A 25,400-nucleotide genomic window follows, 5' to 3' on the forward strand; every position below is an offset into this window, starting at 1 on the left:
AAAGTGGGTTACAGATGTTATATTATGTAACTCTAGCTGGGAAAGGAGGGAAAGGCACAGCTCTGTGTGGACACCCAGAGAGGCCAGGACGTTCCATGTGGAAGTAGAGGGGATAACACTGATGACACTAAGGGCTGAGATGTGAAGGGCAGCTGTCTTTGCCCAGGGACTGTGTCTCGTCTTGCCCAGCAGGCAAGGGGAATGATGGAGGGAGCTATTAGGGTGCTGCCCACAGGAGCGTTTAGGGCTTGGGGCGTACTGTACCCAAGAGTCTTTTAAGTTGAGAGCCTAAAAGAAGGTGGTGGGGTGTGTGGGTTTTACTTGCACTTCGTGGGGAAATTTTATCTTCTTGATACAACACAGAGGCTGTCTATGATTTGCAAACACCACCTGTTCCTGTCATGGGAGCATCATACTGTTATCTGCCAGAGACATGGAAAAATAGTAAAAAAATAAAGGTTGTAAACAATATGTAGGGTTTGCTAATCGAATGTTTGCTTTTGAAGAGACAAAAAATTATAAAAGGAGCAAGCACATAAAATCTGTTGTAATATTACCACTCAATACTCTTTTTAATCCTTATTTCAAAGTAGAGATATTCACAATGTTTTCGTGGTAAATTGTTAAAATGTTGAAAATAACTGGAAAAGACGAAGTTGACATAGGCTATTCTCAGAACACACACACACACACATACACCCACACAAATCCCTAAAACTTTTGGAAATTAATAATACCTGAACTGAGTTTTTAAAAAGGCTTTTCAAAGAGTCTGATGCTTCAGATGAAGTTTGTTTTCCTTTACTCTTTTGTTATGTGGAATTACTAGTCCATTATATGATGTTCTTATTGGAGGTGTAATGGCAGTTAGGGGATTACAGGCTTTCATACTGACTTGTTTGGTTTTTAATCTGCAAATACAACTGGAGTTGTTATTCTTTTCTAACATGTACCTAGCATAGACTTTTGTGAAGGTTTATTTGACTCAGTAAATGTATGGACTAGCATTGGAAACCTAAAGAATGACTCTCCATTTGCTCACATTTCAAGTTTGGGAAAGCAGCATTTTTTGGCACAATTCTTTCATATCGTCTCGACTATACACATTGTTTGAGCACATTAGGGCCTGAGTCTTCTAAATTTGCTTCAGAAACCAATCATCAGACTGTTTAGTCTGGAGGTCGTTTACACCACTGTCTCTGCATCACTAGGCATTAAAAATATCTCTGGGGAAACTTCTCAGAAGGCCCAGGCCTGTGTTTTTGTTCTCAGAACATCTATCTGCCCATATACCCATCTATACCTGTGGTTTGTCAACGCGGGGAAACGTCACTACACGACAGTATCATGGTTATTAGTACCATTATTTGTTAAAAGTCCTCTGATGGCAATCTATGCGATTCACATTGTTTTAATATTTCACTTTCGCCATTCTCCAGTTACACGTGAAGATCACAACTGGGTCGTTTCCATGTATATAGACTGGCACCTTGGGGACTGTTGGTGGCTGTAGATTATGATATGTATTTGTTTAGACCGAAATCATACTTTAAAAAAATCTTCCATATTTCAAGTGTTTTTATTCTGAGCGGTAGATACAAAATATAAGGACAGATGTGTCTTATTCTGTATAGCTCACTCTGCACAAAGCGCTCAACCTCTGATTTGATCTACTTTTATAGATTTAACAGATCCTTAAATTCACTTTACTCTATCCTTCCTTCATGCTCTCATTGGCAATCAAGCCAAAGCTGGAAATGTGCATTTTTCAGACTTCATTGAGGAACTCCAGGTTGAGACACGCTGGGATGTGGATGGAGTCCATGGTCAGAGAAGATGGATTAAATGGGAACAAAACTGGAAACATGTGCTTGAAGTCTAACAGCAGTTGCTGAGGATCATTCCGCTCTTGCAGTTGTGCCTGTGGGGAAGAATAAGACCATGTAAAATTCTTCCAATGCCAAAAAACAGCCGGTTTTGTTGGATTCACAAAAATGAATCACCAAAATGTTTCTGTTAAGATAACGAGGTAGGATTTTAGGAGGATGTGGTCTTCCCCTCTCTTAGGTATATAGCAGCAAGAAAAGCTCTTGGGGTAAGGCTTGCTGGACCATCAGCTGACTTTAACTTCTCTCCCAATTCTAGCATTCATTAAAAATTTTCCATCTAAGGGAGAAGAGAAAAATCCACTTCAAGTGCAAATCATGTGGAAAGGCAGTACAGTGAAGAAGTTAAGGCCATGGATTCGGGAGGCAAATAACCTGAGTGCTTATCCTGGAAGCACTCTGGGAAAGTTCCCGAACCTTTCTATGCCTCATTTTCCTTCATCATTGGTAAAAAAGAATAGGGAGTGATATCACACAAAATGACAGAGCAGCAACCGCTAAGGGCTAGTACCTCTACTGTAGCAACTACGGTGGCTAGTGCTGAGCTAGGGAAAAAAAAAAAGAAAGAAAAAGCTATTGTAACTCTGGACACCTATGACAACCAAGAGAGCAATGTGCATAACCAGCTACCATGCCCCACTCCCCAGCTCCAGTGAAGCTGTAGGGATAGCAACCCACAGTCCTGGAGCAGCTGGCTGGTGCTAAGCAGGCAGTGAGTCCTTGTCCTCCAAAAATATGGGGTTGTGCACTTGAATTGGTCTAGCAGTTCCCTGAAGGACTGGCATGATGCCTGCCTTGATTCTGGCTCCCTTGGAATGGAGTGGCTGGCTGGCTTCCTCCAGTGGCATCAATTGGAAGATTTAAAGGTACAGAGCACCCCTCCACTTTTCTCTAGTTAGAGCCAGATATTTTAGGTAAAGTATAATAACCAAAATGAAAATTTTTAGTTCCTTAAAGGGGTCCAATAACAGACTTAAGCTTGCAGAAGAAATGACCAGTGAACTTGAAGATAAAGCAATTAAAATCCTCCAGTTTTCCTACTGTATAGCACAGGGAACCATATCCAGTCTCTTGGGATAGACCATGATGGAAAATGATAAAAGAAAGGGAATGTATATGTATGTGTGACTGGGTCACTTGCTGTACAGCAGGAAATGACTCAGCATTATAAATCAACTATAATTCAATAAAACTTTAAAAAATGAAAAATTCTCTAAGTTAGGCGTGAATAGAAAAAATGAAATAAAGTGAACAGAGACTGAGGGACCTGTGGGACACCATAAAGTATACCAAAATATATACATCACAGGAGTCCTAGAAGGAGAATAAAGAGAAAGGGACAGAAAAATATTTGAAGAAATAGTGGCTGGATTCCCAAATCTGATATATGTTTCCAAGAAGCTCGACAAACTCCAAGCAGAGTAAATTCAAAAAGTTTCACACTCTGACACATTATAGTCAATTATCAAACCCCAATGACAAAGAAAAAATCTTCAAAGCAACAGGAGAAAGGACTCATCACATAACACGGCATCTTCAACAAGATCAAGAGCAGATTTCTTATTAGAAACCACAGAGGCCAGAAGGCAGTGAGATAATATATTTGAAGTCCTGAAATTTCTTCTTTCAGTCCACCAAGAATTCTTTATCCGGCAAAACTATCTTTCAAGAATGAAGGAGAATGACAACAATCCCTCCATATCCACAGGTTCCACATCTGCACATTCAACCAACCGAGGATCAAAAATATTTGGAAAAAAAATTTTCGGAAAATTCCGAAAACTAAAACTTGAATTTGACACAGGCTGGCAACTATTTCCACAGCATTTACATTGTATTAAGTCTTGTAAGTAATCTAGAGATGATTTAAAGCATACAGGAGTATGTGCATAGGGTATATGCAAGTACTGTGCCATTTTATATAAAGGACTTGAACATCCACAGGGTTTGGTACTCATGAAGGTCCTGGAACCAATTCCCCTTAGATACCGAAGGATGACTAAGTCACTTCCGGATAATCAAAAGGAGAGGGAGCTGGTTACTAGTAACTATAGAAAGTCCTTCATGCTGAAATGAAAGGATATTAGACAGTAACTCATAGGTAAATGTAAGGTTTGGAGCATGTTTTTTTCCCCTATATGATTCATACAATGTAGAAAACAAACTATAGGTCTCTGTTAATGGGTACACATGTATAACAGATGTGATCTGTGACAAAAATGATATAAAGGCAGAGGGATGGAGATGCAGAGCAGCAGAAAGTTCATATACTATCGAAACTAAGTTAATACTGTTTAAACTAGGCTACTGTAAATTTAAGATGTTAATTGTGATTACCACAGTAACCACTAAGAACCTAAGTAAAAAATACACAGAAAAGGAAAGCAGGGAGTCAAAATGGTACACCGCAGAAAATAAACACAAAGAACGTAAGGGAAAATGGAGGAACACAAAACAAGGAGATAAAAGGCAGAGTAAACCCTTTTATTAACAGTAATACTCTAAATGTAATTTTTTTTTTTTTTTTGTCTTTTTGCCTTTTCTAGGGCTGCTCCTATGGCATATGGAGGTTCCCAGGCTAGGGGTCTAACTGGAGCTGTAGGTGCCGGCCTACACCAGAGCCACAGCAACGCAGGATCTGAGCTGCATCTGCAACCTTCACCAGAGCTCACGGCAACACCAGATCCTTAACCCGCTGAATGAGGCCAGGGATGGAACCCACAACCTCATGGTTCCTAGTTGGATTCATTAACCACTGAGCCACAATGGGAACTCCTCTAGATGTAAATTTAAAGGCAGGTATAAGGCAACAATTGGCAGAATGACTAAAACGAACATGATCAGGAGTTCCTATTGTGGCTTAGTGGTAACAGACCCGACCAGTATCCATGAGGATGAGGGTTCGATCCCTGGCCTTGCTCAGCAGGTCAGGGATCCGGCGTTGCCATGAGCCGTGGTTAGGTTGCAGACATGGCTCGGATCTCGAGTAGGCCCCTAGCCTTGGGAACTTCCATATGCCACAAGAGTGCCCCTAAAAACAAAAAGAAATTTTTTTCATAGCACTTCAGCTTTTATTTTTCTACATTAGTCAAATGTATCAGTAGGCTCTGCTCTTTAAAGAGTTTGAAGACACTGTAAAGGATTTAGAGGAGAGTTTAAAAATGGTACAAAACCCTGCAATCCCACTCTTGGGCATCTATCCGGACAAAACTCTACTTAAAAGAGACACATGTACCCGCATGTTCATTGCAGCACTATTCACAATAGCCAGGACATGGAAACAACCCAAATGTCCATCGACAGATGATTGGATCCGGAAGAGGTGGTATATATACACAATGGAATACTACTCAGCCATAAAAAAGAATGACATAATGCCATTTGCAGCAACATGGATGGAACTAGAGAATCTCATCCTGAGTGAAATGAGCCAGAAAGACAAAGACAAATACCATAGGATATCACTTATAACTGGAATCTAATATCCAGCACAAATGAACATCTCCTCAGAAAAGAAAATCATGGACTTGGAGAAGAGACTTGTGGCTGCCTGATGGGATGGGGAGGGAGTGGGAGGGATCGGGAGCTTGGGCTTATCAGACACAACTTAGAATAGATTTACAAGGAGATCCTGCTGAATAGCATTGAGAACTTTGTCTAGATACTCATGTTGCAACAGAAGAAAGGGGGGGGGAATGTAATGTATACACGTAAGGATAACCTGACCCCCTTGCTGTACAGTGGGGAAAAAAAAAAAAGTTCATTTAATGTAGTACATAGAAGTCTGAAAAACTGTTCTAGACTAAAGGAGATCAAAAGCACATGGCCAAAAAAACGGTGTCGTGTCTGTAGTTACTCTGAAATAGTTCAGATTATGTATATTGGACTAATTGTGAATTTCAAAAAAGTTTACTTTGGACTCACAAAAAAAAATGGTACAAAAAAGTTAAATAACACCTATATTATAACAATTCAGCAGCAAAAGGAGTCTATGCATTTAATTATTTAAACTTCACAAGGCAGTCATTCCACAGGAATCCTCTTGTGAATTCCTCCGGTGAGTTTAACAGTCCCTTCAAATTGACATTTTTAAAGGTTAGCATATGCTGTCCTCACCACCCAAGCAACGGTTTGCTTTAACAAGCAATCTGTATTTATCCTACATAAGGTTCCAGTACAGGAGGATGGCATGGGCTGTTACAGACTTGAGTACTGTCAAGGGAGAAACAGAACATAAAATTTTAGCTGGGAAAAAAGCAAAGCCCAAAAGCCATTTTTTGATGGAACTGCTGGACATTGGAACTGAGTGCTAAGGAAGACTAAGACTCTGAGTATGTGTCTCCAGAGAACATGGGACCAACTTCCATTACCTTTTTCCTACATCCTTCATTCAAACCCCAAGTCTGACTTGGCTCATATTCTTTTACCTTTGGCCTGAACTTGCTTCTTGTAAACAGTACCAATTGATGAGTTGCAGCTCTCCTTTTCATGTGTGTCTCAGATATTTCAAAACAAAAAAGACTTTCTAAATCTGTTCTTTGTTTTGTATAAATTCTCAACTCTCCATAAAAACAGTAGCAGGTTAGGGATCTCAGTGGTTTTTGTTTTGTTTTGTTTGTTTTTTGTTTGTTTGTTTTTCCCTGTCCTCAGAGTCTTCCTGCCCTTTCAGAGCTGACTACAAAATCCGTGTTGGTGCGTCTCTGCCTGCTCCTCTCTGATCCAAGGCTTTGGTAAACCACTGCATTTCTCCCACTGCCCTTAAGAGGACAATCTTCTATCTGATTGGCAGCCCTCCTTGACCCTCAGTATCTATTCTCTGCTTACACTCGATGTTCAAGTTAATTTAGTCTTTTCCCCTTTTCCTGCATCCTTCTCTGATCATCTCCCCCATTTCTTTTTTATCCTTGTTTCATATTGACAATTATTTTACTGGCTAAAGAGGTGGTAACCCACTGAACCACAGTGGGAACTCCTCAAATTGTTATCTTAAAAGAGTATTTCTTAGTTCCATTTGTGGGTGGGGTTGATACTCTGCTTACTTTGTTAATTCCATTTTGTGCTATAGTTTAGTAACATGCTAGTGGCAAATGAAATAATACTTAAACCATGTCGAAAATCTGAGAGGCAGAGATTTATTAAAATTCAGTCTTCTGGGTATATAAAATCATTCATGGGTGGTATGGCTCATCTTTACCTAAAGAGAACACTGAAGAAGGTAAGATCTTCTAGAATACAAGGGAACAACCGGTATTTTATTAATAATGAGAAGCAAGGGTAAAAATCTAACTATTGGAGTTCTTGTTGTGGCACAGCAGAAACAAATTTGACTAGGAACCATGAGATTGCAGGTTCAATCCTTGGCCTCACTCAGTGGGTTAAGGATCCAGCGTTGCTGTGAGCTGTGGTATAGGTCACAGATGCGGATCAGATCCCACGTTGCTGTGGCTCTGGCATAGGCCAGCAGCTACAGCTCCAATTAGATCCCTAGCCTGGGTACCTCCATATGCCATGGGTGTGGCCCTAAAAGGACAAAAGACAAAAAAAAAAAAAAAAAGAAAAAAAATCGAAACTACCAACTCTTTAGTTTTAGACAAGACTTCATAAAATTAATATTTTAAAACATACCTGGATTGTTCGTATAAAGGCCACTGTTACCCGTTCTTCGAATTCATTCAGAGGAGTATAAAGGTTCAAAATTTTGACAATCTGTTAAAATAAAAACAAAAGTTTATCAGCACAGAGCTAAATGAACATAAGACAACTTTTGAATTCTAAAGAATGTATGACATTGGCACAGGGCTACACCCTCTTTAGGCTGAACCCACAACCTAGATCGTGGCGGGATTGATGGTTAAGGGTCTGCATTTGGTAAACTAGAGTCCAGAAGCTTTGCCTGGTAGGTCTGAGCTCTGGCTCCATTCCTCTCTCTCCTGCCCACCGCTCCCCCTGTGCTCCATGGCGTATAAGGTAACAAGTTTAGCAAAACATTGCCTGAAACCCTCAGCCTCCTATCAACTAGTAATTTAAAGATTTCATTTAAAGAGTCCAGGGTCTCTTACCTTATACAACAAAAGTTGTAACAGCACCTTCCTGCCTCCCACCATCCCCAAAATCACTTATGAAGGAATAGATTTTTTTTTTTTTTGCTATTTGAAAGGAAAATAATCTGTTGTCTACCTACTAACTGGGGAAGTAGTCTGCCTAGTTGCAGACTGATGTCAGATGTAGTCTGGGAGTAAACGTATGAAAGTTAAATAAATTTAAAAGGGGAAGAAAGTTGAACATTTTCAGTATATAGAAGGAGGCAGTTTTCTTAGGAGTCTGGCCTTTTAGTAGTCAGTGGAGGAGGTACGGACGTGCGTTTGTTTTTCGATGCTGAGTTTGGATTTTGCTGTTTTTAGGTGTGGGGCAGGGAGAACGTGCATGATTTAATTTGGAAAGTTCGATTTCCTCGTGCTGGTCTCATTTTGCGTGACCACCTTTGTGGTGGGCCCATTTCTAAAGTGGCACGTTCATGATGGAGGGGAAGGCTGCCTGTGTGTGGATAGGATTTACCTTATAGACTGGGAGTATCTCTGCAACCAAGTCCTTATATGAATACAGTTGAGGGGGTGGGGAAGAGGAAAGGAACATTTAAATGCCTCTAGGTTCTTACTGACTTTATTTAAAATAATGTAAATGGATACTAAGTGAAAACATGACCAGCATGGGATTATAGTTGTAAAGAAAATTATTTAATGCCAAATGCCAGATGCTGTTGATTTCTGAAAGAAACTCAAATTTCCAGGTGAGAGACATTCCAGAATTCATTGTATGTGTATTTAAAAGTTTGAAGCTAAGCTTGCTGTTTTGTATTATCTTTCTAGGTGAACAAGAGAGACCAGAAAGTTACTGGAAAACACTGGCATCTTGTTTCACAGACCAAAGCCGTCTTTGCTTTATCCAGGAACATCCCACTAGCTGAAACTTCAGAACTGGATCATGGGTGGTATAAAAGGCCAGGAGGGCAATGCTAAAGAACAACCACTGCCAGGAACAGACTTGAAATGGAAGCGGGGCTTGCTCTGAGTCCCTTGGTGGACAGAGTGACCATACCTGCTGGGTGCTGAGGGCAGTGCACAGGGAGCAGATGGCCTCGGCGTCCTCAGGGGTTTTCTTCTTTAACTGCAGGAGCTGGGCTGCCTGGATCAGAGGTTCCATGGTCTGAACAGCTCCGCTCTGGTGCAGGTTTCTTCCTCGAAGCCACTCCTCCAGCTGACTTATGTTGTACCTTAGACACAGGAAGAGTGAGCAGTGTTAAGCCGGTCTTCCCGCTTCATGGGGATGAGTATACCTCTTGTGTTTATTCTGCTACCCAGCTGCCACTAGTGTTATTCCCTTCATCTTAATTATCTCACAGGAGCAAAAGCAGGAAAAGTGCCTGGCACTCAGTAACCTTTTGTGGAATGAGTGGGTGCTTACACCTAAGCCCAGATGAAGTACCTAAAGTGCCTGTATAAAGTTAATGTGGAAAAGAGGCATTAACTATACTGAATTAAAACAACTTACACTGAACTGGCACAAACATATTTGTATTTCTGTGTGAGCCTTCATGTCTCTGACATTGATTTTTGTCTCTGATCTACATGCATCGTCTTTACAATCTTCACATGAATAAGTAAATGTGTTTTAAGCTTTGAATTAATTTACCAGGTCACCATCACAGTGTGTGATGAATTTCACCAAAAGATAAAAAGGTGGTGGATTTGAGTTACCTGTTGACCGTGACAAGGACGATCAGTTTGGATTTGGATTTCATTTTCAGAGACCAGAGTCCCGTGGGTGACCCGAGCCAGTGTGCGTGGTGGGGCGAGGCGCCTCCCCTACCTGAGCTGCATGCCTGTGCTCCACGAGCAGACGTCCTTCCGCAGAAGCAGGTTGTTGAGAGTCACTGCGTTGATCATGTAGAAGAGCTGTTTGAACACCTGCAGGATGATCTCAGGGTCCAGGCCCTGGTCACACATGATTGTGTGAAAGGAATTCATCTGGCGGATGATGGCTTCCAGGCAGTACGAGCTATCCCCGTCCGCCATGCTGGAGGAGCGCTTCCGGTAGCCCGTTGGCTTCACACCGGATAGACCCTGAATGCTTTCATTCTCCAACATGGCAGACACTGAAAGAAGAGCACAATCAGAGAGGCTGCTGGTTCCCAAAGCTGTCTCGGTGTCACTCAGATCACAGTACTCAGGGCTCTGGCAGGGATCCCACCCAGAGGTATACAATGTCGACTGCTCAGGAACTACCAGCACTCGGCACAGAATTTCTAACGTGCTGATCTCTGGTGGTCCATAGAGAAATCTTGGACCAAATCTGTGGATCAAATTTTCGCTTAAACGTGCTAGTGATGGGATATACGTAAAAGGCATGTACGAACTCAATTCTGTATTGGCTTCTGTGCTAAGAGACCAAAATTTGAGAGTTGAACAACTTGGGTATAGTCTTGGCCCAGCTACTGACCTGGGCTTGGACCCTGAAGTCGTCCTACAGCGTCCTTCGACCTGAGCCACTGACCTTAAATCTTAGGTTAGTGGATCTGTCATACTTATTGCAGAGCTTTATATTCAGTATTCCTTTTAATCTTCCACTAACCCATTTACTCATGAGGAAACTGAGGCCCAAAGTCACATTTCTAGGAAGTGGCAGGGCCAGGATTAGAACCCAGGTCTGTCCGATTCCAGAACTGATGCTGCTAACCCTCCCCTTTCCTGAGTCATGAAATATCCCCGTTCTCCCCACATCAGGTGAGGATATGCTGGTGCCTTGAAAAAAGATTCTCAGATAGGAAGAAGGATTTGGAAGGACTCTTCTTCCACAGGATACATTTCTGGATGGCATGCAGGTATCTACCCTACTTGGAATTCACTTCTAACCCACCCATGCTTTAAGAACCTAGAGAAAGCATTACCCACAGGTCCAAGGGACCATCTCCTCCCCAGCCTTTAGGGAGCACCATGAGTGATGCATACACATGGCACTTTTCTTTTAACTTAAAAAATAACTGCCTCGAACAGATACTGACTTACAGACTTTGAAAAACTTTTGGTTTTCAAATGAGACAGGTTGAGGGGTGGGGGGATGCACTGAGGGTTTGGGATGGAAAAGCTGTAAAACTGGGTTGTGATGATTGCTGTACAACTATAAATAAAATAAAATTCATTCAGTAATTAAAAAAATAACTGCCTCTTATTTTTCAACTCTGATTTCATTTTAAATGCTCCAGTGTATTGCTTTGGACAGAATGTTCAATAAACATTTATTGCTGGAGTGTTTTTATATGAACATACTAAATGCTTTTCTTTCTTCATGAATAAAGTGTATATATGAGCAAGAGGGTTATACTTTTTCACTGTAAATGCATTTAGACCTTCTGAATTTATAGTTTGTACTCTTATGGTGTTGACAACTTCACAGTTCTTTCCAAGGAACTGGCACACACCTGCTCAGCTGCCTTCAGTGGGAAGGTCCTGGCTTTCCGGAGGCTGTGCCTAAGATATCCAGTTCCCTAAAAGTAGGCAGCACTTACCCTCACCCTTCAGACCCCATGATGAGCACCAGAGATCCCAGTGCCGGCTTACCTATCATGGGCTGCAACAGGCCCTCAGCGATTTTAATGAGCTGCTGGTAGATCTGAATGGAAAGGTCGCTCAGCACCTGGCGGTATTCAGTGAGGTCAAAGTTCTTAAGGCAGTGCTCGTTCTGCTTGGCGGTGTTCTGAGTCATGAAGCCCTGCAGAGGGAGAGCAGGGCTACACTGAGGCTCCGGGGCCTGCCAGGCTCAGCAGGACTTCTGGGCCTCCACTCGCATCCTATTTTGGGGGCCCAATCCGGCTCTGTCTAGTTACATGATGTTCTACAAGACCCCAGCAGCTCTCTGAAGTCTCAATGATGGTGCTTCAATTTCAAGGCAGTGTCAAAATGCAGCAAGATAGAGAAGTCAGAACTGCTTCATTAAAAGGCCTCAATCATTTCATCCAAATCCCTAAGGTTTCTCTAAGGTAGCAAAACTCAGGTTGGTAGGAGGTCCAGGGAGAGCAGAACTCATGCTTTCTGCCTCTTTGCAATTCTTTTCCCAACAGACCAGGGGACCCTAAAACCTTAGGTTATACAGTCCCTAAAGGAGTACCTGGGTCATATTTTTTTTTACAATGAGAACTTTTATATGGATTTTATCATTGGGTATCAGGATTAATGGATGAACCGAAATAGTTCCACAGCTACGACACAATATCTTCTTAGCTTTCTACAGTGACAGGATGAAGTAACATGTAATCTCAAAGAACTGCTCATATCAAAAGAACTCATGTAACCAACGTCCCTCTGTATTCAGGCCAAGGAGTGCCAAAAGCAGCCAAAAGGTCAGTGTTTTCAAAAGGCTGACTGTCCTCAGAAAAGCCTCTTATACTACATCAAATCACAAAGCAATTTCAACAGAAAACAAACACAGAGGAAGAGGGGAAAACTGAGATAATGCGACTTAGCCTAGACCTGGTTATATGTGGTTCAAGTCTCATCCCTAGGAATATAAGCTGAACACAATGGAACTCCGGGGCTCCCTCCCCTGCCAGCCCTAAATAATATCTATGTAGACTACACACAACACTGGGGCAAGTCTCAGTGAGATAACCTGAAATGCAGTTTTCCACTTAATGTAAAAGCTTGCGTGTGATATCAGGGTTACGTCTTAGAGGACATCCGGTTTCAAATGAAGGCTGTTTCTTCCAAAAATATAGTAAAAAAACATTTCTTTAATGGATGGGCTGTAAAAACTCATCTCCCCACCAATCTACTCGCTTCATTCAGGGTGCTGCCCAGGGCCCCAGGACCATCCAGGCTGGCCTTACTCCTGCCTCCAATGAATAGATGCAGAAGGCATGCCTGGAGCCTGAGGTCCCAGAGGGTGGTGCTCTAGAGACCTTACTCCCTCTCCTCAGGGACACAAAGAAGCTCAAGATGACATGTGGACAAAGCAGGGTGACATGTGACTGACAGCCCCGGGCCCCTGAGATCTGATGTGCTCTGGAGCAGAGCAGGTGCTGCAAATGGCCAAGGACGTGGGGACATGAATGCTGAGGAACATGGGGCAATGGTAGGTGTCTAAGTGTGTGTGGGGACTGGGCTCACCATGGCCTCACCTCATCGCCGCTGTACTGCTTCAAGCAATGCAGGAGGCGGCAGGTATTGGATAACCAGAATGACGTCATCTCAAAGTCATCATTGTGCTTCTGTGAAAAGAAAAAGCCATTCCTGGTCATAAGTCAGTGGTTCCCATCTGGCCAAATGCTTACCTGTTTCATTCTCTCACCTGGCAGGCCCTGGCTAGTCACAGTCAGGAGATGAGAGCTACCGCCACAAGAGCTACTGCTCATCCACTACTGGGTATGACACACAACCCTGTTCTGGTACCCTGATTGGTGGCACACACATGCATGTACATGCGCGCGCACACACACACACACACACACACACACACACGGCAGAAAAACTGTTTCTGTGGCTATGACTATGAAGCCAGGCGATACAAATGAGCTTGACTCCAGCTGCTCTGTTCTCATCTATCAATGACCCAACACCAGGGGTGTTGGGAAGATGCTGGTGAAACGTTCTGGCATTGCATTTACCTAGAGGTCAGCTGTCATTTATTTCCCTCTAGGGCTGGAGAGTCTGGAGAACTTCTTCCCGCAAAACCCAGGCTGAGAGAAGCAACGGTGAGCTGCTGGCTTCACTCAGTTCCCCACCAACCACCGTCGGCCTGGACACTGACCTTGAGGACTTTCTTGATGCCGTTGATGGTGGAGGTCAGCAGGGAGTGCACCTTGAGGTCATCGTTCACGTAGTCCGCGTGCCTGATACACATGTAGAGGATGTAGGCTGGGAGGCAGGGCACTGTGCCCGCCAGGGCCTGGGGCTTCAGCTCTAACAGCAACAGACCACAAGAATTAGAGTCAATGCCCAGAGCTGGAAGAGCCCTGGCCCAAAATACACACTTTCAATATCTTCCTGTAGCTCCTCGCAGGGGGTTGGGAGAGGAAAAGGGCAGAGATTGCCCTGGATACACAGATTCCTGATACCCCTGACTACTAGGAGTTTTAGAAACTAGGTAAAAGCCCCAGACAAAAAGCATGTTCCTAATTGTTTAAAACAGGCTTCTCATGCTTTGTCCTTACAACCTAGAGGAAAGAATCCACAGGTGGCTCCCTGCCAGGTTCACACACAGGCCAGGTTCACCAAGGAGGGGCCTGAGGCCAGAGGGCCACTGAGGATGGGAGCTGCTCCCTGATGGGGCCCGGACTCCCCACCCCCCGCCCCAGTACATCCCTTCCTATCGTGGACACAGCAAGAAGGAGGGCTCACCCCGAAGATACAGGCCACGTGCCAGGGGTTGGGAGAGCTGGAGCAGCCTCTCACCCACTTGGCTGTCAGTTCGGAAACTATGTGGTGGCCCCTTCCCGGACCTGCTCAGAGCCAGCAGATCCAGCAGAGCACTGACTGGCCACAGCCGTGCTCTCCTCCCTAGCGCCACCGCCTGACCTGCGTCTCACCGGCCTCCCACTTGGCTGGAGCTCATGCGGCTCTAGTCAGGGACAGCTGCGGCCCTGTTGCCCCTCACCCCCTCAGCTCTCTTCCAAACCCTCACCACACCCCCTCCCAGGTGCACACTGGCTGGACTGGAAGAACCTGTGAGCTGCCCCATGAACTGCAGACTCCTGCTCAGCCTCCTGGTCCTTCCCTGCCACAGCCCTGGAGGATCAGGGAGAAGCTGTCAGGCTGCTCTCCATTCTAGAGGAAGCCCACAGAAGCAGTAGCCCAGGCTCAGAGCAGGGAGTGCTGGTAGAACCCTGGGGAAGGAGGAGGAAAGGGCCAGGGACAGGAACGATGTACTCGAGGCCCTGGGCCTCAGACCCCAGGCCTGCCCACTTCGGCCCCAGCGCTGGATCCCCAGCCCTCGCCTACTCTCTCATTACCTCTGCCCCTAATCTTCACCCAGCCCAGGCCTTACAAGCCACCTCTAGGCTTGGGGAGGCAATGAGGGAGGCAGGCTGGGGAGGGGAAGGGGCAACAACCTCAGATCTTCCACCAGGGCCACCTAGGGTGAGGGCTGGGCACGTGCTGCCAGCATCTCCAGTGGGCACTTGGCCTCAAAAACACATACAGGCATAATACTCCAGGTACCTGGAGCATCTCACAGGCTCAGCAAATGATTGTGGGTTGGCCCTTGGCTCTAATTAGAATGCCATTAACATTTATCCAGAAAGATGTGTTTTAAGGCCCAGACTTCAATTCTATAGCTTCTTGCTTTGAGCGTGACTCGTGTGCAGATGGTAAACAGCTTGTCCTGCCTTGGAATGCTCAACTGTGATTTGAGTCTCGATTCCCGTAGCAGCTACATGGTAGAGCCTTGAGCGCAGGTACCACCTCTACTTTTCTCCACGGTCCACAGTAACCAGCCAGCACCGGGCCCCTAGGCTGAGGCTCGTGAAGTCCTGGCATCCGTGTGGAGGGGTCTTGAGGAGGGAAGGGGACCAGGCAGCTTAGCAGATAAGCTTTCCTGGGGCCACCTGAGCAATGACCGAGGGAAGGAGTAACCCCTCTGCTGGCACGAGCAGTCTCCACTGTCATTTTCTTTTTTACTCTGATGCTGTGAACTTTGAGTTTCATTCATCAGAGAATAAAAGTGCATCCCTAGCGGTGGTTGAACAAGATCAGCCTGTTTAAGGGAGTTTGAGGTCCACTCTTATCACATTTAGTTGTCAGGCAATTATAGGGAAATTTACCTTTGTAAAAGTAGAAAAAGCTCAGCTATTACAAATACCCCAGACAAAGGGCTGAAGCAAAATCTGTGCTAGGCTGAAGTCACACGCCATTCCTCCTGCTGCCCTTGGCCCTCAGCACAGTAGGACCTTGATAAACTTACATTTCTCTAAAAGAAGGTTAACCTCTTATTTGAACTTCAGATACCCCTGCAAAAGCTACCATCTCTTTGAGTTCCTCATGTTGGAGAAGTTCACGAAGGGTTTTGCAGCTTTAATTCAGCCCTTTAACCTTTATCACGTGTGGGGAGGTGGGGTTGGTAACCTCATCCCCATCGTACAGAGAATGGAGCTAGTGGTTGAAGGGCCAGAGGACCAGAGGACCAGACCACCCAAGATGCCTCTATTTTTTTCGTCCAGGACTCTTCCTCCAGGCTCTGCAGGTGGCTGCTGCTCTGGGCGTTGAGGGGTGTGGGTCCAGAAGGGTCGGGGCGGTACAACTGGCAAACCAGGCCTGGGGCTGGGAGGAAAGTGACTCCCAAGAGTCCTGTATGCGGCCCCGGGGCAGCCCGCACACTGACCTGCAGCATCAGCACCACCTGGGGGCTCATCAGAAATGTGGTGGTGAGAGGTGGTAGGTGAGGGTGGGTGGGGGTTGTGTGGGGGCACAGAGGAAATGAAGGGAGGGATGCGGGCTGTGCAGGAGGGTGGGGGTGAGGGGCAGCAGAGGCCTGACCTGTCACCAGATTCCGAACGAGCAGGGCCTCGTCCTCCTTGTGGTACTCCAACATGCCCTGGAAGTCCTTCTCTTTCCGCTGCACGGTGACCTGCCTGTTGAGCTCGTGGCGCCTCTTCTCACTCTGCGCCAGTGCCTGGGCAGCTGAGCAGGAAAGAGATGGGGCACGAACTGAGACCTCCAGACTCAGGTTCCCCCAGGGGGTGGGTAGGGGGCTCATCTCAGGTGGGTGGGGTTTGGGCCTGGGTCTGGTTCTTTGAGCTCCCACACTCTCTTACATGGTCTGCCCCTGCAGCCTGGGCTGTACTCCCAGTGTGCCCAGAGGGGCTCAGCACTGGGCACTGGTGTCCACGAAGGACAGGGGCCAAGGAAACCCCCAAAATGGCAATGGGCAGATTCTGGACCAGAGAAAACTTGGGAAGGCCATGAGGTGCAGGATGTACAAACACCCTATTGGGTGCTATTTCTTCCTTCCCAGCTGTAAGAAAGGAAAGAGGATGGGGAGAGACGGAGGGGGAGGGGAGGAGCAGGGATAGAAGGAGGGAGGGGAGAGTGGAGGATCAGGAGAAGAAAAAGCCTCAGTGACAGGACAATGGGAAGTCCAGAAACAGAGAAGAGAAATCAAAAGACGGAGAGAGGCGTGCAATGGCCCAAGGCTGGACAGGTGCCAGGCCTGAGCTCCTAGAGCCTCACCTAGGGCAGCTGGTGGACAAAAGCAGGTGATCAAACAAGCAAACAATACCTGTGATGGGAGTGGTGACCCACAGGAGGTGGTGTTAGGACAGTGAAAGAGGGGACTGGAACCCTGGGGACATTTTGGCTCTGGAGCTGAGGTGGAAAGATGAGGGGGTCCAGGTGGTGAGGGGACCACGAGAGGGACCCCAGCAAGGTGGGATATGCAAAGAGGGGCAGAGAATGACATGATTAGATCTGCAGTGAGGAAGGCAGAGAATGACATGATTAGATCTGCAGTGAGGAAGTCAGAGAAAGAACATTCTGTGTGTTTCTGGAAGATGGATTTAAATCCCTGCCTGACCTCTCTGAGGCAGATTCCAGTTGGAAAGTTTTACCCACAACTGACCTCTCTCCTTCTTGACCACCAGAACATGGAGCAGGGCCCTGTGGTTTGGGGCTTTGTGTTACATATTATTCTTTCACACTGGAGGGTTTTGCCTCCCAGCTCCAAGCCCCTAGAGGATAGGACCACAGGGCCGCTGCCTCCGCTGCTGTCCCTCAGAGCTTGGAGTCAGTGCACCCAAATGCCTGCTGAGGTCACATGTGTAGTGCAGATTCTGAGACGGGGGGCACTCTGTGACTCTGTCAGGGACTGCACTGGGCAGGGGTAGCACCAGGTGGGGAAGTGGAAGGGCCTGGGGGGTGGCCGTCCCCCCGCCCCCACCAAGGGTGGTTGAGCATGCCTGTGACTCACGCACTCACGCCCTACCTTCCAGGTCCTGGACTTTCTTCATGTAAATCTTTAATTGCTTTTTGAGCTTCTTCTCATTCTTTTCCAGCTTTTCCACCAGTTCTTTAAGGTCCTAAAAGCAGAAGGAAGCAGTGTGAGGACAGATCTAATCATGCCCTGGAGGGCCGGGGTGGCATCGGGGCCGAGTGTGGCTCACAGGCAGCCATCGAGGAGGCCAGGCTCTGGGAAAATGTGGGGGCCCAGCTCCACACAGCTCACTGCTCCCCCGACTGGACCCACGAAGCACGCAATGGCTCAGAGCATTCCCCCGGTCTAGACCAAAGACTCCTCCTGCTCAGGCAGCCGAACCCACAGTTCTCTGGGCCAAGCCTCCTTGGGCTGCCATGACAAACCCCCCAGGAGACCCTCAGCCTCGTGTCCCCAGGAGGATGGGCGGTGCCCTGGGAAAGAGCGGACAAGTGAAGGCACGCAAGGGCAACAGGGAGGCCGCAGGCCAGTGAGGTTACCTGGGGCACAGAAGCAAAACAGGCTCAAGGCTTGGGCCCCTGCGTGGCTGCCTAATTCCTAGCAACCACCACCACATGGAGAAAATCAGCCCCCTGGGACCCGAGATGCATTAAAGCATTAAAGCCACCCTGTTCCAGCCTGGTAGTGGTTCTCCGTGGCAGAGAGAGGGGTAGAGGGAGCTCCATGACCATTACAGACTCTGTGACTAGGAGGGATGCAGATGACAGAAGCAACCATCCATTGTGGGATCTCAGGAAACTATGGGCTCCCTTCCTGCTCCCTCCTCTGCCCATTCACATGGGTGACATCCCTTTCATGCCTCCTGCCGCAGCTCAAGTCTCCTGACTATTCTTTTTCTGCATACATATTAATCCCATGGAGAACTGGATTTTTGGAAACAGCGTCTTCTTTTTCTTTTTGTTTCACATGCTCTGCTTTCCCTACTGGCCTGCTAGCTCTCTGAGGACAGAGACTTTCTGCCATTTCTCCGGCATCTGCCAGGGCTCCCCTGGTGACTGTCTGCAAGGACAGCCACCAACAATTCCTCCTGCTACCCACCCCCCCCCCCAAGCAAAAGGAGGAGTCTGCCCCCACCACTCAACCTGGCTAGATTTGTCTTGATCAAGAGACTGTGGCAGAAGTGCCCTGAGCCAGTTCTGGGACTAGACCTTTGGAGGCCTCCAAGCTCATCCTCCTGGAGGCCAGCTGCCACAGGAAGCAGCTCAGGGTGGTCCAATGAAAGACAAGGAGCATTGGGAAAGCAGACCAGGTGGAGGGAACTGAGGCCTCAGATCCAGGATGGGGCTGTCTTGCTTCCTCCAGCCCCAGCCAATCAGTTGGGGCAGAGAAGATCCACCCCCACTGAGCCCTGCCAGAACTCGTGACTGGTAAAATGGGGTACTGTTCTAAGCAAGTGGTTTGGGGTTGTATATTAACAGATAAGTATTTATCTCTATAAACTCTTCCTGACTGGAAGTTTCCAGATTCTCTGTTCTTGCACAGAGCTAAGGACTTTAACCTTGACCATTTGGTGAAAGGCCATTCCTGAACCCCACCTCTTCCAGAATGTGACCTCCCTGAGCTGGACCCTGTGGGGCACGGTACGCACCAGGTTCTCGTTAGTCAGCCGGGATATCTCCTGCTGGACGCCGAACTCCACCTGTGCCTCTGGGGAGAGCAGCAGCGTCTGGCAAAAGGTCTGCTGCTGCTTGTCCAGCTCCTCCTTCAGGGCCTCCACCTGGGCCTTGAGACCCTCCACCTCCTCCTCATGCTCACGGCTCTGGGCCTGCAGCTGGGCCTCCAGCAACCTGCACGGGGAGAGGAGTGCAGGTGACTGGGGTGCACTCGAGTCAGTGCCCCCAGGTAAGAGCCACAGACAGACATGGCCGAGGGGAGCAGCCAAGCAGGGACACAGCAGCAGCATCGATTGCACGGAACCAACAGGGGATGACATGGGGGGTGCAGATCCATGGGGCTGCGCGGGCAGGCGGGCCAGCCTGACCTCACTTGGAGGACAGGAGATCAAGGCCAAATGCAGCACCCCCTGGCCTTGGGCCTTTATCTTATTCCTCATTCTTGAGCATAGCTGGTCTGGGATTGGGGACTGCTTCCACGTCAAAATATTAGCAGAAATAAATGTCCTATAGCATGTTTTCAATAAAAGCATCCATATCTGCCCCAAAGCTCCCAAGAATCTCCTTGCTGAGACAAACCTCTGGTAGAATGAACTATACTACTGCATACTGTCCTAGAGTAGATTCTCTGTAAGTTTTAGAAAGGCAAAACATTAGCCCCTTTCTTTTTATTTATCTTACCACTATTACCCCTACTTGATCTCTGGCCTTTTCTATACAATTTCTCCCCAGTCATAACAGAAAGTAATTGCAAATGATCTGGGGATAGGGAGGTTTAAGATCAACTGCTGTCATGACAAGAAGCAGAGAGACCTAGAAAAGGTCTGGAGAAGGTTGGGGAGAAGTTGTGGAAGACTCTTTGGGCCATTCTGGGAGCCACCTGTTCCAACGTAATAGAAGGCAAGGAGTTAAGGAAGTTAAAGGCTCCTTTTCAGGAAGTTAATTACTGATAAGACTATGAGCGATCTTCTTGGACTTCACTGCTTGAATAAATTTTCATTAGAAGCCCTCTGACTTGGCCACCCCCTCCTCCTCCTGGGATGCAGATAAAGACTGTGGTCAGAGGTGGGCAGAATTAGGACCCTGGAAGTGCCTAGGAGACAGCTCCAAGAGCCCCTGGAGCCAGGGGGCACAGGCACCAGGTTTCTGCACTTCGGCTCTTGGTCTGGGACAGGATCATTGCCACCAGAGAGGAGGGAGCAAATCCACAAGGCAACGAGAGGGGTAAGTCTACACTGTAAAGTCCCAGAGGGAAGTGACCACGTGTTTAGTCTGCCCCACCGCAGCACCAGGTGAGATGCTTGGCGCCCAGGGACTTCTCAGCAAAGTGACACAAACGAAGACATGATGGCGAGATGACCAATTCACCCCCTCCTCACAGGCGGCATCACCAAAAGCAAACAACAGGGCGAGGACTGTGGGAGATAATTTGGGAATTGAATCAGCATTTTTAGAGGACACACAATAGGTAGATAACAGCCAATCTTGACTATAATACGCTGAAAGTAATCACCAGTTAAGTGATACATTTAATAAAGGAAATAGACCTGAACACTGGGTTCTAGGAATTCTGCCTCCAGGATTAACTCTGGGTTTGTGCTGTGAGTTTACTGCTCACATATTTCTTACCCTCCATGTAGACTATAGCTGGGTGACAGCCCAGGGTTCTGTGCAAGGTCCGAGAACCCCTGCCCAAGAACCAAGCCAGCCGCCTCACCTTGCAGGTGTGAAAAGAATACGAGAGAGGCTGGGGGTCATGACCAGTGGCAGAGCTGCTTCTAGAAGCCAGGTCTCCTGATGTGTAGGGCTGTGCCTTCTTTGTTGATTTATGCTTTCATTTGCCAATGCGTTAAACCATATCTAGCGCCTTCTCACACCCACAAATAAGACAATTCCTAGATGGGACAGGAATCTGATCGTACTGAAAAATAGCCATTTAACACATGTAGCAGCCAGTATTCATTCCACACTTACTGCATGCCAGGCAGTGCAACATGCTTCACTAGGGTCGGCCCTATTCCTCACAATGACCTGAGGAGACAGGTCCAGTTCTGATCCAGCTGGAGGTCACGCTGCTCACAGTGGGGGCCACATTTGAACCCAAAGCCAGGAGACACGCTGCCTTGAGAACAAGCTGATCTTAACTTTCTTTTGCCAATAAGAGAGGCTCCTGCTGCCTGTTTTTGTTTTTGTTTTAGGGCCATACCTGCAGCATATGGAAGTTCCTGGTCCAAGCCGCATCTGTGATCTACACCACAGCTCATAGCAACACCAGATCCTTAACCCACTGAACTGGGCCAGGGATCAAACCTGTGTCCTCATGGATACTAGCTGGGTCTGTTACTTCTGAGCCACAATGGGAACTCTGGCTCTTGCTGCTGTCATAGGACCTCTACGATGTCATTAGTAGTCAGAACTTGGGAGATGGTGCATGAGGCCCTTGGCTCCTGTTCCAGCTCTGCCACCACCAAGCTGAGTGCACTGGGGATGGCACTCATGCCACCTGGCCTAGCCTGTCTCCTCTTCTGGGAAACAAGCCTGAGGACCACTGCCCCATCTATTCCTGGGAGTCTCATCTGTGCCACAGCCTCAAAAAGCCACACACTGGCAACAAACATGTGGCACAACCATCAGTTTGTATTAATTTCTGCACACGTCTAACCTTCTTTGCTAAACTGCTCACCCAGGGCTGGCGGCCAAAGGGTTACCGATTCAGATTCATATTCAATGGAACCAGGTTCACATTCTGGATCTTCTGCTCAAGAATCAAGTTCCTCATACCCTGTGAGCTCCAGTAGACTTGCCCCAGGGAAGCGCAGTGAGGGTCAGACCCCATGTCCCTGTAGCACACCTGGCGCTGGGCTGGTCAGCTGCTGTGAGCTCCACAGGGCCAGCACACGTGCCAGAGGGCAGGCTGCGAGGAGCCCTGCACTTGGAGCACAGCCAGCAGCACAAACGCATCTGATGCTCTTGGCTGATCCTGCCGTTAGGATGGTCAGTGTGTTGCATGGGGGCCGCAGAGACTCAGAAACACACAGAATTCACTTCCTCTCAGCTGTGTTTTAGAGAGCTGCGGGCCTGCTGCCCCGTTACCTGCCCCCTACCCCCCACCCCACCCCCGGTCTATCCCTTCACTGCAGAGTGAGTGAGCCGGACCCGCTGGTTTCTAAGGTTCCACTGGGCCATCAGTCACTATCACCTTGACCCCAAGAAGCAGCCTCCACCGACCTGATCCACAGGGCCTGGACACAAAGTGACAGATGGCGATGCAAGGGGCTACCCACCAGCACCCTGTGAACTGCACCCTTGCATCCACTCCAGCTGAAAAACAATGAAGCATAGACACGAGCAGGCAAAACGGAGTAGACACAGGAAGAAAGGGACACATTTGACCTGGCAACTTGCTTTAGGCCTTGGTAGGCCAAGCCGAGCTCTCCATCTTCATTCAAGTATCCCCAATCCTCAGTCTTGCTAGAAATAAAGGACAGAAAAAGGGCATCCACTGTAGAGGGGAGAGATGGGGCAGCAGAGAGCCCGGGAAAGGGAGATGGCAGCCAAGGTGTGGAAAGGCAGGAGAGAAGGCTCCAGAACGCTCAGCTCCCCCTCCTCCCCTCCCGTCACCGGCATCTGGGTGCCTGCAAACATCAGCTCCGCCAAGTCTCCTGGCTTCCAGTCACTGTCTGGAGAGTGGGTTCCCACCCTCTCCTATGGGACTCACTGGGCACCCCCAGCCAGAAAGCACGATGCTGAAGGCAGAGCGGAGGTGGCACTTGTTCTGATGCTGCTGCAAATGGAGGTGGCATTCACCTGTGTTCACTCCCTGTCCTCCCCTCTACCTGAACAAACTGGGGAAAGAATCAGGAGATGAAAAAAGGGCAGGGAGGAGGGGACCGTGCAGGGGTGGAAGGTGCAGACGCTGTGAGGGTGTTAGCTGCACTGGGTGGGGACAGTGGCCTCCCAGATGCCCGAGTGATCTGGGGGTGGGACCTCGGGGACATCTGGCTCCCTGAGGACAGGGAAGGAGGCTACATATTTTATCTGCTTTTCAAGGCATATGTCTCTCCTGTCACTTCTTAAGGGCACAAAAGTGTTAACTCCAGCCCTCACTACAGAGTCTTGCATAATAAAGCTAGTTTGGCACAGCATTTTAAATCAACTATACTTCAGCAAATGCAAATGAAAACATTACATAATTCTAGATAACACTAAAAAAAACAAAACAAAACAAAACAAACAAAAAAAAAACCCAACAACTAGCATCTTGGCAACCAGCAGGATGAGAACTGAACTTTCTCCCTTTGACCCTGGCATCAGGTTCATTACCCCTATTTACTAATTGAAAAAGCAGAAGGTCAGATGTCTCCTATTTGCAAGTTATTTTGTCTTTTCCTTTGCCCTGTGTCTGCCCAGTGCCAGCAGCAGAATTCTTGGAGAGCAGGCACATGTCATAGACTCCCCCAGCATGGAGTCCCCCTTACCCCCCTCCCCTGTCTCACACAGCCCTGGGCACACACAAGACCCCTGAAGGCCAGTGGGACTGGGTGGTAGGCAGAGCCCTGCTGCCCCCAACCCTGGGTTTCAGCTCCTCCATCCCTGCTCCTGGGGGGGCCTCTGCTCCTGCTGGTTTGATCCCAGTTTTCCTGGCAGGAATTATGAAGCAGAAGCTGCATCCACACTGCCTGCTACCAGGACCAGTAACCCCTTCCTAATTCCCAGGGGGAAACGATCCTTCCCAGGAGCATTTGAGGCCATGGGCCAAGGGATGCCCGTCAGGTTGGGTGTGAGGTTGGGGGGTGCGGCTGTTACATCTCCCCCTGGCTCAGCCACACGAGGAGGGACCTGGCCCCTGCAGGGCTCACCCGGGCTGCTTCTTGGGCACAGCTGGTCACACCCACAGCAGACCTGACTCTGAAGCATCTGCAAAGGAGCCGAGTAAAAACCAATGGTGAGGATGCTTCAAGGGCCACCCAGGGCTTTTGCTCCATCGTCACACTTGTTCTCCCTCCAGCCAGGCTGGGGGCTACTGCTGGTCAGTTTACCCTGGGACCCCTCCTAGTCAGGGTTCTGGCCCCTCAGCCCGGGCCTGGCTTTTCCAGACACTCTCTCTTCTCGGAGCCCTCAGCTGGCCTGTGTCCGCTTACCACTGCAAATCCGCTCATGGCCTGGGCTGCATGAGGGGGAGCCCACAGCTTAGCACCTCCCCTTTCTTGGATATTTACACTTATTTTATTTTTTTGTAGGGCACAACAGTGGCATGTGTAAGTTCCCAGGCTAGGGGTCAAATCGAACTGCAGCTGCCGGCCTACACCACAGGCAAGTGGGATCTGAGCCATGTCTGTGATCTACACCGTGGTTCACAGCAATGTCATATCCTTTAATTCACTGAGCGAGGCCAGGGATTGAACCCACATTCTCATGGATACTAGTTGGGTTTGTAATGCACTGAGCCACAACAGGAACCCCTTAACACTTACATTATTTAACTCAGGCCTTTTGGCCGCTGAGCTAGTGCTTTAAACCCAGTGGGCGGGTCCCTGTCCTCCAACTTTCTCATTTCCAGGCATGCAGAGATGCCAAGGTGGGAACCACCTGCCTGACACTGACACTTGCGCTGGAAGTCAGGTGGTCTCCAGGCCTTGGTCTTAAGCCTCTTCCTGCCTCACACTGGCTGGCCCCTCAGGCACTGAGGAGTGGCTGCCTGGCCCCAGCAGGGCAGGCGGGGGGGGGGGGGGGGTGGAAACGAGTGTGGAAGTTGGCATCCTTAATTCCATAACATACCAGGCGTTGTGCACAAAGTGCAGAGCAGAGAACCATGCCGCCCAGTCATTCCACAGCGCTCAGGAAGTCAGGCACATGAGTAAATTAAAAACCAGTCAACCAACTCCAGGCCCATCCTTTGTTCCCCAAGAAAGGGTCTCTCTCCAGC

General features: G+C 48.0%; 1 protein-coding gene across 5 annotated transcripts in view; it reads right to left on the minus strand.

Annotated features, from left to right (window-relative positions):
* The window catches only part of MYO5B (myosin VB), a 392,693-nt gene continuing 368,853 nt past the window's right edge, over nucleotides 1,561–25,400 (minus strand). For 4 of the 5 annotated variants that reach the window (XM_021093027.1, XM_021093008.1, XM_021093019.1 and 1 more), the window contains 10 exons: nucleotides 19,450–19,648; nucleotides 17,853–17,946; nucleotides 16,409–16,552; nucleotides 13,686–13,837; nucleotides 13,057–13,146; nucleotides 11,501–11,651; nucleotides 9,753–10,038; nucleotides 8,982–9,156; nucleotides 7,512–7,592; nucleotides 1,561–1,921 (listed from right to left, as the gene is read on the minus strand). In XM_021093027.1, the coding sequence (XP_020948686.1) occupies nucleotides 1,769–1,921; nucleotides 7,512–7,592; nucleotides 8,982–9,156; nucleotides 9,753–10,038; nucleotides 11,501–11,651; nucleotides 13,057–13,146; nucleotides 13,686–13,837; nucleotides 16,409–16,552; nucleotides 17,853–17,946; nucleotides 19,450–19,648 (1,525 nt within the window). In that variant the 3' untranslated portion in view covers nucleotides 1,561–1,768. Of the gene's footprint in view, nucleotides 1,922–7,511; nucleotides 7,593–8,981; nucleotides 9,157–9,752; nucleotides 10,039–11,500; nucleotides 11,652–13,056; nucleotides 13,147–13,685; nucleotides 13,838–16,408; nucleotides 16,553–17,852; nucleotides 17,947–19,449; nucleotides 19,649–22,867; nucleotides 22,946–25,400 lie in introns of all 5 variants that reach the window. The other variant, XM_021093023.1, reaches the window with a different exon arrangement.

The sequence above is a fragment of the Sus scrofa genome, chromosome 1, assembly GCF_000003025.6.
Source record: "Sus scrofa isolate TJ Tabasco breed Duroc chromosome 1, Sscrofa11.1, whole genome shotgun sequence".
NCBI classification, from domain to species: Eukaryota; Metazoa; Chordata; class Mammalia; order Artiodactyla; family Suidae; genus Sus; species Sus scrofa.